Raw genomic sequence first — 14,757 nt, forward strand, 5'->3', positions numbered from 1 at the left:
TCATCCGATCTGTGGCCATTTTCAGTGGCGGAATGTGTTGGCACCCACCTCTTGATTGGCTCAGGAATGAGCTTTTCCTTCTGTGACATGAGTGACATTTATTCCTATGAATATTCCTTGGCCACGGTAGCTGGATTCTTAAAGTGCTGAAAAAGAAGCTCCCCCTTGGTAGTATTTTATTTTAAATTTGTAATTGACACTGTTTTATATGCTCATAAGATTTTCCCATGGGACTCATGATGTGAGCCCTCATTCTTCAAAGTATATGATGTTCTCATATTTTTATGAAAGTATTTACAATAGAACAATCTATCTGGTTTTCTATAAGTAACATGCTCACTCCCCATTCATTCTTTGCTGAATGATTTTAGGGTGAAACTTTTTTTGTACTTTATTTTTAGAGCTTGATATTTAAATTTTGATTTAATTAAATTATAAATCCAGCGTCATCACCACTTATAATTTGAGGACATGAGGCCTCAGCTGCCCATGAGAATTGATATGGCACTTAAGCTTATGGCTGCCCATCTTTAAGACAGGACAGAACCAGCTTCTCCCAGGGGGTTGTTTTAGGGGCCTTCAAACAGAGACTCTGGGATGCCAAAGGGCACCATGGACGTTTGTATAAATTGAGACCAGAGAAGACTCTCTCCATCTATTCTGGGAACCTGTCCGAACAGGAAGTAAAACCCTTGCCTCTCCCTCACTTGCTTGCAAGTTCTCACAGCATGAAGCAAAGGCTGGAATTAGACTGGGGGTGAGCTGAGTGCCTGTGTGGGGCCTCGGAAAGGGGAGGAAGACGTGGGTCCTTTGGAAACTGCCCATGGGCCAAACCTGTGATTTGCCTCCAAATCCCAAGTGGACACAGGCTAAGCTGAGGAAGTCTCCACGAGAGTGGCCGCCCTTCCTCCTGCATCTGCTCCGTCGTCTGCCCAGGCCCCCTGCTTCCCGGCCTCGGGGCAGGCAGGGGGCAAACCCTGGGAGGCAGGGTAAGGGTGCCCTTACCTCCCTCCCAGGGCAGGTCTTTGCGTTTGTTTATAACCCACACAGGGACCTGTGTTCCAACACACTTCATACAGTATGAAACAAGGGCGAAAGAGAAAAGGTGAGGCAGCGGGAACCATAAACAGAAGGCCTAACTTACCCGTGCCCACCCTGGGGGTGACCGCGAGCTCCTTAGCGGGGCGCACCCTGCATGGAGTGGGGCCACCGCCGTGGTCAGTGGGTCGGGATCTTTGCTCCGGCGACGGGTTTCTTTACAGAAGGAAGGAGAGCGCTCTCTTCGGAATGAGTGCGGAATCAATGCTCACGAGCCCATGCGTTTTGCAGTCGCTGCGGGAGGCGAAGCGGATGGAGGGCTTCTTCCCCCAGTGGCTCCTGCCTCTGAGCACCAAGTGCTAATTGGTGACTTGATGAGCTAATCAGTGCTAATGCGCGAGGTTGCACTCCCCTGGGATCTTAATGCCTGAAGTCAATTGAAAAACAAGCTCCATGCACTTTGGGAGAGGCTGCTGGCTGGCGAGGGGGGCCGTGGCCTGGGGAACACATCTCCCTCCTCCTTCTCCTCCATCCCCCTCCTCCTTCTCCTCCATCCCCCTCCTCCTTCTCCTCTCCTGGCACCAGTGATCCTATTTCCTCCATTCTTAGACAAGCTTTATCCCCTTCCTGTACCCCTCCCAGCTATCCCCTGCCCGGGAGCTGTGAAACAGCAGTTCATTGCAGTTCTCAAAAGACTTAGAAATTGTGTTGCTTTATAAGACTATAAGGGCGAGGAGGGATTTCCGTGCAGGAGAGGCCAGAAGGAATCATCTTTGAACTTTTGGTTCAGGAATTCAGCTATTATCTCTTAGTTACTAATATATAAGATTAACATTATATGATAAAACCACAAAATGTTTTCAAGTACACTGTTTTATTTAATCATCAAAGTCACCCTAGTCAAGTGTGGGTGCTCAATACATGTATTCTAGAAGTCTAAAATACGCACAATGTGTTTATTATATAGTCAGTAGATAAGAATGATCGGGCTGGTCTCATGAAGGCACCAGTTTGGAAGGAGAATTTGAGGCTGGCAGCTGCAGGTGTGTAAGAGCCTTGGCAGGCCAGGCACGGTGGCTCATGCCTGTAATCCCAGCATGTTGGGAGGCCGAGGCAGGTGAATCACGACGTCAGGAGTTCGAGACCAGCCTGAGCAACATGGTGAAACCCTGTCTCTACTAAAAATACAAAAAATTAGCTGGGTGTGGTGGTGCGCACCTGTAATCCCAGCTACTCGGGAGGCTGAGGCAGGAGAATTGCTTGAACCTGGGAAGTGGAGGTTTCAGCGAGCCAAGATCACACCACTGCTCTTCAGCCCGGGTGACAGTGAGAGACTCCATCTCAACAAAAAAGAGCCTCGGCAACTATTTTTGCCCTGGATTTTCTTCTTATTTCTTCTTATTGCCCAATGTTTCTTCTTATTCTCTATTCTTCTCATTGCCCAATATTGAAAAAAATCCTGAATCCAAGACAAGCAGTTGCAAATGAAAACATTTTTACCTTGACATCTCAGAATATTATCCAATTACATAGAGGTAGTAGGAGAAGCTCTGCCTGAGGCCCTGGTACCCATGAGTTAAGTGGCTGCGTAAGGTTCATGTTGGGCTTCGTGCCTGACAGGTGTGTGATGAGCTGAGTCTACACTGACACCACAGTTTAAAAATGGCTAAAACACACGGAGGAAGAAATGTGCAGCACACGGGGGAGATTCGAGTTGAGAGCAGGGGCGCAGTTGAACGCTGTTGATGTTACTTAACAGGCAGCAGCAGGGTTTTCGAGGGGATTGGCTGGAGCCCTGTCCATGTAGCCCACACTCCCGCTCCTCGAGTGCAAGGGTGGGTCAAGGCGTTCACCCCTCCTCACTGAGGAACTGGTCATGACGGTGACGTGCTGGGCTTGGGGACAGCCCGTGCCCTGCTCCAGCCGGGTCACATCCCGTGAGTCCTGCCCTGGTCCAGCAGGGTCACGTCCAGCGGTTCCTGCACGGGAACTGCCCATGCACCTGCTCTGTGCTTCTCTGGTTTATGGCTCCCTCCTTGAGAATCTGAGTCCACCTGGCTTGTGCGTTCACAGGACAGGCTCCAGGTCAGCAGATTCCAATCAAGCAGATTTTACAGACTGCCTTGCTCACTTCCATATACTCTGGCATTCGAATCCTTCCATGTGGGAGGCTGTCGCCCTTGTTTCTCTCATCTGCTGTGTTATTGCTAGTGGGGGTGGGATCGTTGTAGAGGAAGGGTTAGGACGAATCCCAAAAAAAGAATAAATTTGGGTTTGGAGAATGCATTTTTGAAAACATAATGGTTTTATTATTTAGAAGAAGTAACATGAGCACAAAGTAAACAAACAAAATGCAGCAATGCCCACGGGTCCTGCCGAGAAGCCCCTCCTCCTTCCACCGCAGACCCCAGTCCCAGGCATGTTCTGAGAGGCAGCAGCACATTGCGCTCCCTGTGGGGATGCGTATGTGAGTGTTATGTGTGAATTATACGGGTAGATCAGCACAGGTTGTTAATGCTTAGCATTGGAGAAAGCCTCTACTTAAGGGGTTTTTATGTGTCTTACACACACTGTTGCTTTGCACCTGGGGACATGGCTGTGCCTGTGGTGATCCGGAAATAGCATAGCAGCGTAGCCTCTAATGAGTTCAGGCTAGAATTGTAGCTTTGCTGATGGCTTTGTAGTTCGGCTTGTATTCCTCCATGGTGAACTAGAAGATAATCTTCTTGGTTTGAAAATCTACCCGGACTGGGCTCTGGTGTGTGATCTGCCCCTTGAGCAGCAGCAGTTAGGTAGGTCAGATGGTTTTATCTGACATATTGAAACTGGATTTGAACTTCAGCAGGAGGGGAAAGAATTCTCGGTAGATAGCACAGTTCTCGGACACGTTCTTTCCCTTTTGTTGGAGAAATGGAAATTTTTGGTCTAAGAAAATATTTTCAGCTCGTATAGTGGAACAGAGAAGAAAATAAAATTACTAATGACTTCACAGGAATGGATTTTGTCTCTGGAGGCACTGGCTTCTCAATGCATTTGAAAAGTCGGACTTGAGTAACTCTTGCTTTTCTCAAAAGTGGGGACTTTTTGTGTTGTTTCTTTTCCCAGATTAAGATTCTGCTCAGGTGTCCATGGCTTGGAAAGGAGCTACCAGAAAGAATGCAATTTTGGAGTCACGTGGACCTTGTTTACCTAGCTTCTTACCTTACTGTGTTGATTGCTCACCATCCTAGTGGGATAGTGACGTCTGTTTTCCAGGCTACTTGAGGATGAACATGGAAATGCTGATGTGAAGTGACCTGAGGAGGGCTTGGTGTTGAGTAGAAGCTCAGCTGATCTTAGCGCCTCTTCCTTACCCCCTCTTGTCTCCATTTCCTGGGGAAGCTGTTGGGAAGACACTTCACAGCCAAGGAAAGAAGTTTTAGCTTTAGTACCATGGATATGGGGAAGCAGAAGACCCACCCCCACAGGGACTTGGGTTTTGTGAGCCTGGGGTCTCTGGCTATTCCTAAGTCATGTTTTTTTTGTTTTGTTTTGTTTTTCCCAGGGATAAACACACATCAGTGTCTCAGGTGGAGTCCAACTCAGACATTTCAATACACCCTTGAGTGGGTGATTCATGTCTTGGGATCATATTACTTTGGTATTCTGGATGTAGTCTCTTATTAGCATGGGAATCCTACTGGGGAGCTGGGTAGGGTTGTAGAATCTGCTTTTGGAATAGGGAGTTTGTCACTTAGAAGTTAATCGGTCTCTGTTTGCACCTTGGAACCCTCTGTGTACGCCAGGTACAAGCTGTGTTGAGGGCTTCGATGGGTTTTCGGTGGCTTCATCCCGGGATTCTCATCCCAGGGGCATTAAAGGATGGAGAGCATCCCGGGCGCAGCTCTTCAATGCTCGTGTGCGCCAGGCAGAGAGCATACCGGGGGGCGGCAGCTCTTCAATGCCTGTGCGCACCAGGCGGAGAGCATCCCGGGCACAGCTCTTCAATGGCTGTGTGCCCCAGGCGGAGAGCGTCCCGGGGGCAGCTCTTCAATGCCTGTGTGCACCAGGCGGAGAGCATCCCGGGCACAGCTCTTCAATGCCTGTGCACACGAGGCGGAGAGCATCCCGGGGGCAGCTCTTCAATGCCTGTGTGCCCCAGGCGGAGAGCATCCCGGGCACAGCTCTTCAATGGCTGTGTGCCCCAGGCGGAGAGCGTCCCGGGGGCAGCTCTTCAATGCCTGTGTGCACCAGGCGGAGAGCATCCCGGGCACAGCTCTTCAATGGCTGTGTGCCCCAGGCGGAGAGCGTCCCGGGGGCAGCTCTTCAATGCCTGTGTGCCCCAGGCGGAGAGCATCCCGGGCACAGCTCTTCAATGGCTGTGTGCCCCAGGCGGAGAGCGTCCCGGGGACAGCTCTTCAATGCCTGTGTGCACCAGGCGGAGAGCATCCCGGGCGCAGCTCTTCAATGCTCGTGTGTGCCAGGCAGAGAGCATACCGGGGGGCGACAGCTCTTCACTGCCTGTGCACACGAGGCGGAGAGCATCCCAGGCACAGCTCTTCAATGCCTGTGCACACCAGGCGGAGAGCATCCCGGGGGCAGCTCTTCAATGCCTATGTGCACCAGGCGGATAGCATCCTGGGCACAGCTCTTCAATGGCTGTGCGCCCCAGGCGGAGAGCGTCCCGGGGGCAGCTCTTCAATGCCTGTATGCACCAGGCGGAGAGCATCCCGGGCACAGCTCTTCAATGCCCATGTGCACCAGGCAGAGAGCATCCTGGGCGTAGCTCTTCAATGCCCGTGTGCACCAGGATCACCTGGAGAGTGGAGCAAAGCTCAAGCTGCCGGACTACCTTAGAACTCCCATAGGATGGACTGCTCCATGGGAACGACTCCCTGTATGGGAATGGCTCCTGCATGGAATGGAGCCCCCACCCCCCCATGGTTCAGGGCCTCCCTGAAGCAGCACTCTGCCTTCTCCTCTGGCAGCATCCTGGCGCCTACACGGAGCAGGTCCACGGCTCTCCCAGGCAGGCTCTGTATCATTCCATCACGACTGGTTCTGCTGGAGCTTGAGGTCACAGGAGGCTGTCCATTGACAAGATGAAACCGCGCATTCCATAGAGGTAGAAAAAATAGGACCAGAATGGAATAGAGACTTCTCCTTGAGAGTGAACAAAGGATTTTCAGGAGTGCCAGTACCTTTTTATTCTTAAGGCCGAAACTGCACCATCATCTGGGATCAGGCCTTCATCTGTGTCTATAATTAATACCGAGTGCTGCCTCACCTTTCCAAGGACAGAGCTGGCATTGTTCTTGCACAAATCACTCATGAACAAATAACCCACACCATGTGATTTGCTTTCGAGGAATGCTTTTGTGCAATTCGGGTCACTGACCTTTACACAACAGTCCCGCAGACTTTCTCTTGTTTTTTTCTCTCCAAGGGCAGACTTTGACGACACCGCGACATACTCAGCAGTGGCCACCAATGCCCACGGACAAGTGTCCACCAACGCGGCGGTGGTGGTGAGAAGTGAGTGCCGGGTGGGCTTTCACGGGGTACCTCCCGCCTCCTTTTCTCTTTTCTGCTGCACTCACTTTGCTGTCTTGCAGGGTTCCGGGGAGATGAGGAACCATTCCGTTCAGTGGGACTCCCGATTGGATGTAAGTGGGTTTTCGTTTCTTTTCTGTGTGGTGAAATGTTTAGTGACATAGCAGACAATTTCAAAACATGGTTTCCTAAGGGCCAATTCTTTTTTTTTTTTTTTTTTTGTGACAGAGTCTCACTCTGTCACCCAGGCTAGAGTGCAGTGGTGCCATCTCGGCTCACCATAAGCTCCGCCTCCCGGGTTCACACCTAAGGGTCAAATCTTTTTTACAAAAATCATATTTCAGAGAACTCCTCCAAGTTTCTCCTGGCCAGTGTTAGCATGCTGACAATTTGTTCCCATGTAATTCTATGGCTAGGTGGTATTTTTAGACTGGTGAAAACATCACTTGGAGAGACTTTACATTTTTGAACTGGAAAAAAAGAGACACATCCAAATTCTTGACCTGAATGCATCATGTTGCTGTTTCGTGTTTAAGGAGATGTTTTTTTTTTTTCTCCAAAAGTCTCTTGGTCCTTGTAACAAATGAATTCAGGTCAAAACAAGGGCAGTGCAGAAGGCTTTGGTCCAGAGAGCCGCCCCAGGCCTAGGACCTGCCCTGGCCCTGTAATGAGGCGAAGCCCTCTCTGGCCCTGGGCTGGCTTCACCTTAGCAGTCCCATGGTGCTGGGTGACCCATGCTGGGTGAGGTGAGGCGGTCCCCATGAGGGCATCTGGAGGACGGGGACATGATGGATGCACTTTCGATGCAGCTTGTTTATGGCTTGGGAGTGAGTTTTAGAATTGGCCTGAACTTCCCAGGAAGGAACCATACATTCCTATGGAAGCACTGATTTTACTGTAATGCGAGGCTTAGATGCTCTGGGCCACGTGCTGGGAGTGGAGAGTTGACCGAAGCCACGATGGAGGGTGGAGCCTCCTGGCAGCTGCTGGCCGCTGTGGGCGTGGCCTCTGCTCGCGATTTCTGTGTGACTTTTTTTTGCTGGGCTACATCCAACACTCGGTGAGCCCCAAAGACCACCAAAGGGCAGGCAGGGATCAGGCCAAAGTGAGCCTGGGGAGGCCGGGAGATCTGGGTGTCTGTGTGTAGCTCTGGCCCTCAGGACAGAGCAGAGTCCGTGTGGAGAGTTGCCCCAGGCACTGATGAGCTGGGCAGGTCCTGGCAGTCACTTGGCCCCATCCCGGGGTTTCTCCTATCTATTAACATTTTATCTTCCTCATTAAGAACCATGGCGCAGTTACAGCATAGATCACCATGGAAGAATGCTCATGTGTTCACCACCCGTGTTTGACGGAGGGAAATATCTTGCTATTTTTGCTTCAGTTGTTTTTCGTCGAAGTCAAATTTATATAACACGACATTAACCATTGTACATAACACAATGTTAACCATTGTACAGCGTACAGCTTGGGGTAGCTTCAATTATTTTCCAAGAACTGAAACAATGACAGAGATGATGGAAGCAGCCAGTGCTGCTCCTGCCTGTCTCCCACACCATCCTGGCATTGGCAGTGGCTTTTTAAATTTTTTATTTTTATTTATTTATTTATTTTTGAGACAGGGTCTCACTCGGTCGCCCAGGCTGGAGTGCAGTGGTGCGATCTTGGCTCACTGCAGCCTTGATTTCCCTGGCACAAGGAATCCTTTTGCTTCAACCTCCCAAATAGCTGGGACTACAGGTGTGTGTCACCAAATCCGGCTCGTTTTTTGTTTACTTTTTTATTTTTATTTTTTTTTGCATTTTGTAGAGATGTGGTTTCACCATGTTGCCCAGGTTGTTCTCAAACTCCTGGGCTCAAGTGATTCTCCCACCTTGGCCTCCCAAAGTGCTGGGATTACAGGCATGAGCCACTGTACCCGGGCTGCAGCTGTTGTTTAAACTTCCCTACATGCATGTATCTGTAAACCATACAGTTTTTTTTTGGTTTTAAAAATTCAGTATAGATTTTTTTCCTGACATGTATGTACTTCTCCCCCTACCACACATATTTTTGAAATTTAACCAGGCTGACGCTTCTGGATCTAGTTACTTCATTTGGGTGAACTCTAAACTCTACGGATGCAAATACCACCGTTTGTTTTGAGGAGGAGGCAGCCGTGGCCTCCAAGTCCATGTGACTTGCCAGAAGCCACAGTCTGGGGCTGAGGTTGGACTTAAACCTTTAGTCTTCACACACGATCAGGTTCTCAGCCCTGCCTCTGACGACACCGCAAAGTCGACTTTGTGACATTTAATTCTTCCGCAGTGGCTTGTCTCCGCTCCGGCTGCTGGAACAACACGCCATGGCCGGGGTAGTTTATGAACAGCAAACACTTATCCTCTCTGTTCTGGAGGCAGAAGCCTGACACTCAGCAGGCATGGCTTCTGGTGAGGAGCCTCCTCCCGGGTTGCTGACGGCGCCTGCTCACGGTGTCCACACGTGGAAGGGAGGAAGGTCTGGCCTGTTCCTCCTCTTTCAAGGGCGCTCATTCCCCCCTGGGGTCCCACTCTCACGATCTCATCCCACCCTCATCACCTCCCAAAGGCCCCACCTCCTTACACCGTCCCGTTGAGGGTCAGGGATTCAACACTGGAATTCTGGGGGGACCCAGACATTCCGTCTGGAGCACGGACCTGGCTACGGGTGTTCCATGCTGTGGGGCGGTGACAAAGACGTGTTTTGCGGTGACGGCCTGAGTGTGTCTGCTGTCAACGATGCTCTCTGCCCTAATGGCATGAACCCGGGAGGCAGAGCCTGCAGTGAGCTGAGATCGCACCACTGCACTCCAACCTGGACAACAGAGCGAGACTCCATTCCCCACCCCTCAAAAAAAAGAAAGATGCTGTCTGCCCTTCGGCCCTGAAAGCCTCCATCGTTTCTGTGCAGTGCCCCTGTCATCGGTGATTCCGTACACGCACTTCGACGTCCAGTTTTTGGAGAAGTTTGGAGTCACCTTCAGGAGGGAAGGCGAGACGGTCACTCTCAAGTGCACCATGCTGGTGACGCCGGACCTGAAGCGGGTGCAGCCGCGCGCCGAGTGGTACCGCGATGGTGAGTAGGACACGGCCCAGACCCGGGCACACACCAGGAGGCTTTTGGACAGAAATGTCCTTTAAATGTGGGTGTCAATGTGTCTTTTGTCTCTACCACTGGGTCAACTCCAGACAGCCAAACAAACTGAGGGACTGTAGAGGACTTGGTGGCCCACCGTTCACCTTGAACTTCATCCAGGAGAATCCTGGAGAGGGAGACCCCAAACCTAGAGCATCCACTTAGAGACTGATCGCTCGTACAGTGACAGAAAGAATGATCTCGTGCCATTTAGATTCAGTTTAATGCACATTACTGCGTGGAAGGGGCTGGTTAGCAGCTTGTGTACTATCTCTAGACAGAAATGCTACCTTAGTCGTTTTGAGATTCTTTTCTTCCTTCCATCCAGTCATTTTGTTTTTATAGTTTGATGATATGGAGGGTCTATGCTGGGTTCTTTGGAGATGTGACAGTAGCGCCTTCAGCTGCACACCCCTGTAATCCCCCACGGGCAGGAGGAAGCTGGTTGGGGCAGTGGCCGTCCAGCAGAGAAGCAGCGAGCCCCCAGGTGAACCCAGTTTACCTGAGGACAAAGCTGGCGGCCGCTTGCAGCACGTCCCACTTTTACCCACTCAAGTGGCAGCCTGTGTTCTGGGCTGTGGGTGCTCGGTTCACGCATGTGCTTCCCCGAAATGCAGCTGTTGGGATTTTACCAGGCTGAGGCTCTGCCTTACGTGGTGTCCAGCTCGACTGTCCTGTCCCGCTCTGAGACGACGCTGGTGTCCCCGAGGCTTTCTTTGCCTGCTGGGGTGATTTCGGATGCAAACCTTCCGTGTTAACGCTCTTTCAGACGTGCTGTTGAAAGAGTCCAAGTGGACGAAGATGTTCTTTGGAGAAGGCCAGGCCTCCCTGTCCTTCAGCCACCTGCACAAGGACGACGAGGGCCTGTACACCCTGCGCATCGTGTCTCGGGGCGGTGTCAGCGACCACAGCGCCTTCCTGTTTGTCAGAGGTGCGGCAGCAGGGTTCTCAGGGTGCAGACCTTGTGTGTGCCCAGGGAGGGGAGGCAGCCCTGGGAGGAGGGAGGCACTGGGAAAAGGAGTCCAGAGGGTGTGAGACCACCTTGCTTCTTGGAGACCCCATGCAGCGCCGATTTTCCCTCAGTGCACGGGCACGCCAGGTGCTTCCTGCCGATGAGCAGACAGAAGAATCAGGACACAATCCGGAATAGACCAGAATCATCATTTTTTGTCTCTCGAATCGTTCATATACTCATTAGCATTTGAAAAATGATTCCCAAGAATGAGTGCCCCAGATTTACTCATTCTCAGGGAACGTAGCCCAAGGATGAAGAGGGGCACAGTGTTGGAGTCCCAGGGAAGAGCTTCCTTACTCTCCTGCCAGCGACTCATTCCCTCTGGACTTTGGCTTAAGAGAGACAGATGTGATGATGACAGCCAGTGCTGTGACCTCCACCACCCACTTCAGTGAAACTCGTGCTTAAGACACTTGTGGCCACGACAGCCATCATCCCCAGACGCTTTATGTCAGGCAGTGTGCTGGGGTCCTACACGGATTTCGTCTTCACAACAGACTCACTAGGGAAGCTTCAGTCATTCCATTTACGAAAAGAACGACAACATTTGTGATATACAGATATATATATTTATAAAATACCTATTGTATACAGCCTATAGGTATGCATGTATGTGCCTATACTTACATAAACATCCATGTATATATAAGCTGGAATTCTTACAGTGATAGCAAAAGGAAATACTGTTCTCAGTTTTCCAGATGAATCCATGGAGTCTCAGAGGCAGGAGAAATGTCTCTAGGGTAGAGAAGCTGGGATTTAAATTTTGCTGGAGCCTGGAGCCTGAATTCCTGCTATAACGTTGTAGTGTTTTTGGCATCATGTGACTGAGCAGAAGGGGCCCACCTAGTCCCACTCCTCCTTTTTTTTTTACTTTTGTTTTTGAGACGGATTTACACTCTGTTGCCCAGGCTGGAGTGCAGTGGCGCGACCTCGGCTCACTGCACCTCCGCCTCCTGGGTTCAAGCGATTCTCCTGCCTCAGCCTCCCCAGTAGGTGGGACTACAGGCACGTACCACCATGCCTGGCTAATTTTTATATTTTTAGTAGAGACGGGATTTCACCATGTTGGCCAGGCTGGTCTCGAACTCTTGATCATAAGTGATCGGCCCCCCTCAGCCTCCCAAGTGTTGGGATTACAGGTGTGAGCCACCGCGCCCGGCCCCACCTATGCTTTTATCAGTGTCTGTTTCACTCCCCTCCTGCTTCTGCCCTGGGCTGCACCTCAGCAGCCTCTGGGTTTAGGGGCAGCCTCCTTGCTGAGGCACAGCTGACCTACAAGGAAGGCATCAGAGCGCTCCTGCGCCACATGGCTGCTGCTGCTCTCCGGGTCCCCGGGCTCCCAGCTCCATCCCGATCAGCCGGGCATCCTTACCTGTTGCCCAGGTTCTCACCTTCCCACCTGCCTCCAGCTCCAGTGGGATGCAGGACGCATCCATACATCTTCATGATTATTTTTTCCGTTGCCTCCATTAGATCAGAGCTTAAAGGAAGGACTGTATCATTAAAGAATATTTCATCTGAAAAGAAAGAGAAGAAATGTCAACCAAACCTATCTCACCCTCCTCACTTCCCACATGATAGCCTGAGCTTGCGAGTCTGTGAGGTTAGACATTCCCGCCAAGTTTCAGTGCTGTTGTTAGGCGGGCGTTAAATGTCCCTTCCCTCCTCTGCATGTGCCTGCTGGTATGATGCTCCGCCCCATAAAAAGGCAATAAATGCAACACGGCTCAAATCGCCTTGCTCACTCAGCACCAGCAACAGGAAGAAAATAAGGCAAGGGTGGGGAGTTTAACCATTTTCATCACTTTCTGAGGCTTTTGAATGTGAGAGGAAACGATTTGGCTCAATGTCAGGAAATCCTCAGCTTTTAATACCCTGAGGATATGTGAGCAGGAAACTGGATAGTGCTCACACTGCTAAGCATGCGTCACAGGGCAGCCAGGGCTACTGAATAAATACATAGTTTAGATAAGAAGGTTCACATTCAGTGTATTAACTTTCTACGTTGCTCTGTTGGTTTTCATGCAGCTGTAATTAAACCTAATTGCATTAGGGTCATCAATAGACTGAGAAACGAATGACACAATATTGTCCCAAACGTTTGCTCAAAGTTGGCGAAAAGAGTAAATCGCCCAATTTCCTAAGGATTTTGAAATAGAAGAGTATCTCAGGTGATATTTCTCAGGTGTTAGAAATGGCAGATTATTGTCACTGTTTCATCCGCACATTTTTGCCAACGTGCCGTTATGCAACATAGCAGGACCCAGAGAAGATGACCTGTAATTCAGGATCTAATGACGAAAAATTGTAGACTCAGTCTTTTATCAAGGATTCTATGTTTTGAAGCTTTTAAATTCATAAATAATTTTATATTTCTTGTCACCAACCCACCAGAGTAAGAAATATTCTAGTACTTTGAACATGAGAATTAAACAGTGGTCAAATCAAGGGGATAGAATCGGAGCTTGGAGGAGCTGTAAACAGGCTTTGCAGTGGCCCCAGCCTTTAAATGACAGGCGTGTGCCTTTTCTCTCCCTGCCCCAAGATGCTGACCCGCTGGTCACAGGGGCCCCCGGTGCACCCATGGACTTGCAGTGCCACGACGCCAACCGGGACTACGTCATCGTGACCTGGAAGCCGCCCAACACCACCACCGAGAGCCCCGTCATGGGCTATTTTGTGGACCGGTGAGCGTCTTGCATTCTCCCGGGGATGGGAACGTTCTGCACGGAATCTTACCATGGACAACATATTGATAAATCTTTCTCAACGCAGGTTGACATTCCCATTTTTTGATTGGCTCTAGGTACATGGCTAATTGGTTGTGTAAGTTCCTATTTAGGTAATTGGTAAATACGGCCAAGTAGGCTGAGCCCAGCATAACCACACTGGGTTTCTTTTTGTTGAAAGTGGAGCCTCGTTTGCCTGTTGCACACCCAGTAACCAATCCCACCAACGTCTTCAGGCTCACTCTGAGCCCCGCGCTGTGGTTCCGCTGAGGTCCGGGCTGTGCCCCGTACTGGAGAGGGCCCTGGCTTTAGCAGAATTAAAGTTTGGAACTGTCCTTCCCTCCTGAGAGACAAAGTGCTGCGAAGAATGCCAGCTCATTTCTAACAAAGTTCTTTCCTTTTCTCTACTGAGGAATAAGGTGTTCTTCTTGTTTCCAAGTGAAAAATCTTGAGCTTCGAAATACTGGAGTTTGTGTTTGAGTTGATAACTTACATTTAGGTCATCGTTGGAGCCAGTGGAGTATGAATTCTTTGACTTCCCGTACTGGGGACAGCGCTTGGAGCCTGGGAAGTGTACTGCACAGAGCCAGTGGGTTTACTGGATAAGTAATTTATGCCCTAAATACAAATTCCAGTTCTTGGAGTAAATTATCGTTGAAGAAAATGAATTTAGAAATTAGACAGAGAGTATAAGAGGATGGTTCTGGCTGGGCACGGTGGCTCACGCCTGTAATCCCAGCACTTTGGGAGGCCAACGCGGGCGGATTACAAGTTCAGGAGATCAAGAGCATGCTGGCCAGCATGGTGAAACCCTGTCTCTACTAAAAATACAAAAATTAGCTGGGTGTGCTGGCATGTGCTTATAATCCCAGCTTCTTGGGAGGCTGAGGCAGGAGCATCTCTTGAACCAGGGAGGCGGTGGTTGCAGTGAGCCAAGATTGCGCCACTGGACTCCAGCCTGGCAACACAGTGAGACTCCACCATCAAAAAAAAAAACCAAAACAAAAAACAAAAAAACAAAAGAAAAAAAAACACAAAGGATGGTTCCGGGTAGAAATGCAAAATTTTATATGTATATTAAACAGAAAAATAAGGTGATTATCTTAGGAAAAAATGAGGGAATTGGCTTTCGTTTGTTTGTTTATGCTGGTTAAATTCTCTTTTCTCTTCCAACAAAACTACTTGTTTGGCTGAGACATGTGCCATCAAACTAATATTTTGATATGCTAGAGACAGTTCTGCAGGGAGTGCTGTTCGGGGCTTACCTTGAATTAAGCAACTACAGCAAGA

At 49.9% G+C, this 14,757-nt stretch overlaps 1 protein-coding gene across 3 annotated transcripts in view; it reads left to right on the forward strand.

Annotated features, from left to right (window-relative positions):
• The window catches only part of MYOM2 (myomesin 2), a 131,671-nt gene that overhangs the window by 44,287 nt on the left and 72,627 nt on the right, over window positions 1-14,757 (forward strand). For all 3 annotated transcript variants that reach the window (XM_063816856.1, XM_024344984.3, XM_054656508.2), the window contains 5 exons: window positions 6,464-6,552; window positions 6,633-6,683; window positions 9,496-9,660; window positions 10,490-10,651; window positions 13,284-13,425. In XM_063816856.1, the coding sequence (XP_063672926.1) occupies window positions 6,464-6,552; window positions 6,633-6,683; window positions 9,496-9,660; window positions 10,490-10,651; window positions 13,284-13,425 (609 nt within the window). The remainder of the gene's footprint in view (window positions 1-6,463; window positions 6,553-6,632; window positions 6,684-9,495; window positions 9,661-10,489; window positions 10,652-13,283; window positions 13,426-14,757) is intronic.

The sequence above is a fragment of the Pan troglodytes genome, chromosome 7, assembly GCF_028858775.2.
Source record: "Pan troglodytes isolate AG18354 chromosome 7, NHGRI_mPanTro3-v2.0_pri, whole genome shotgun sequence".
In the NCBI taxonomy this organism is placed as follows: Eukaryota; Metazoa; Chordata; class Mammalia; order Primates; family Hominidae; genus Pan; species Pan troglodytes.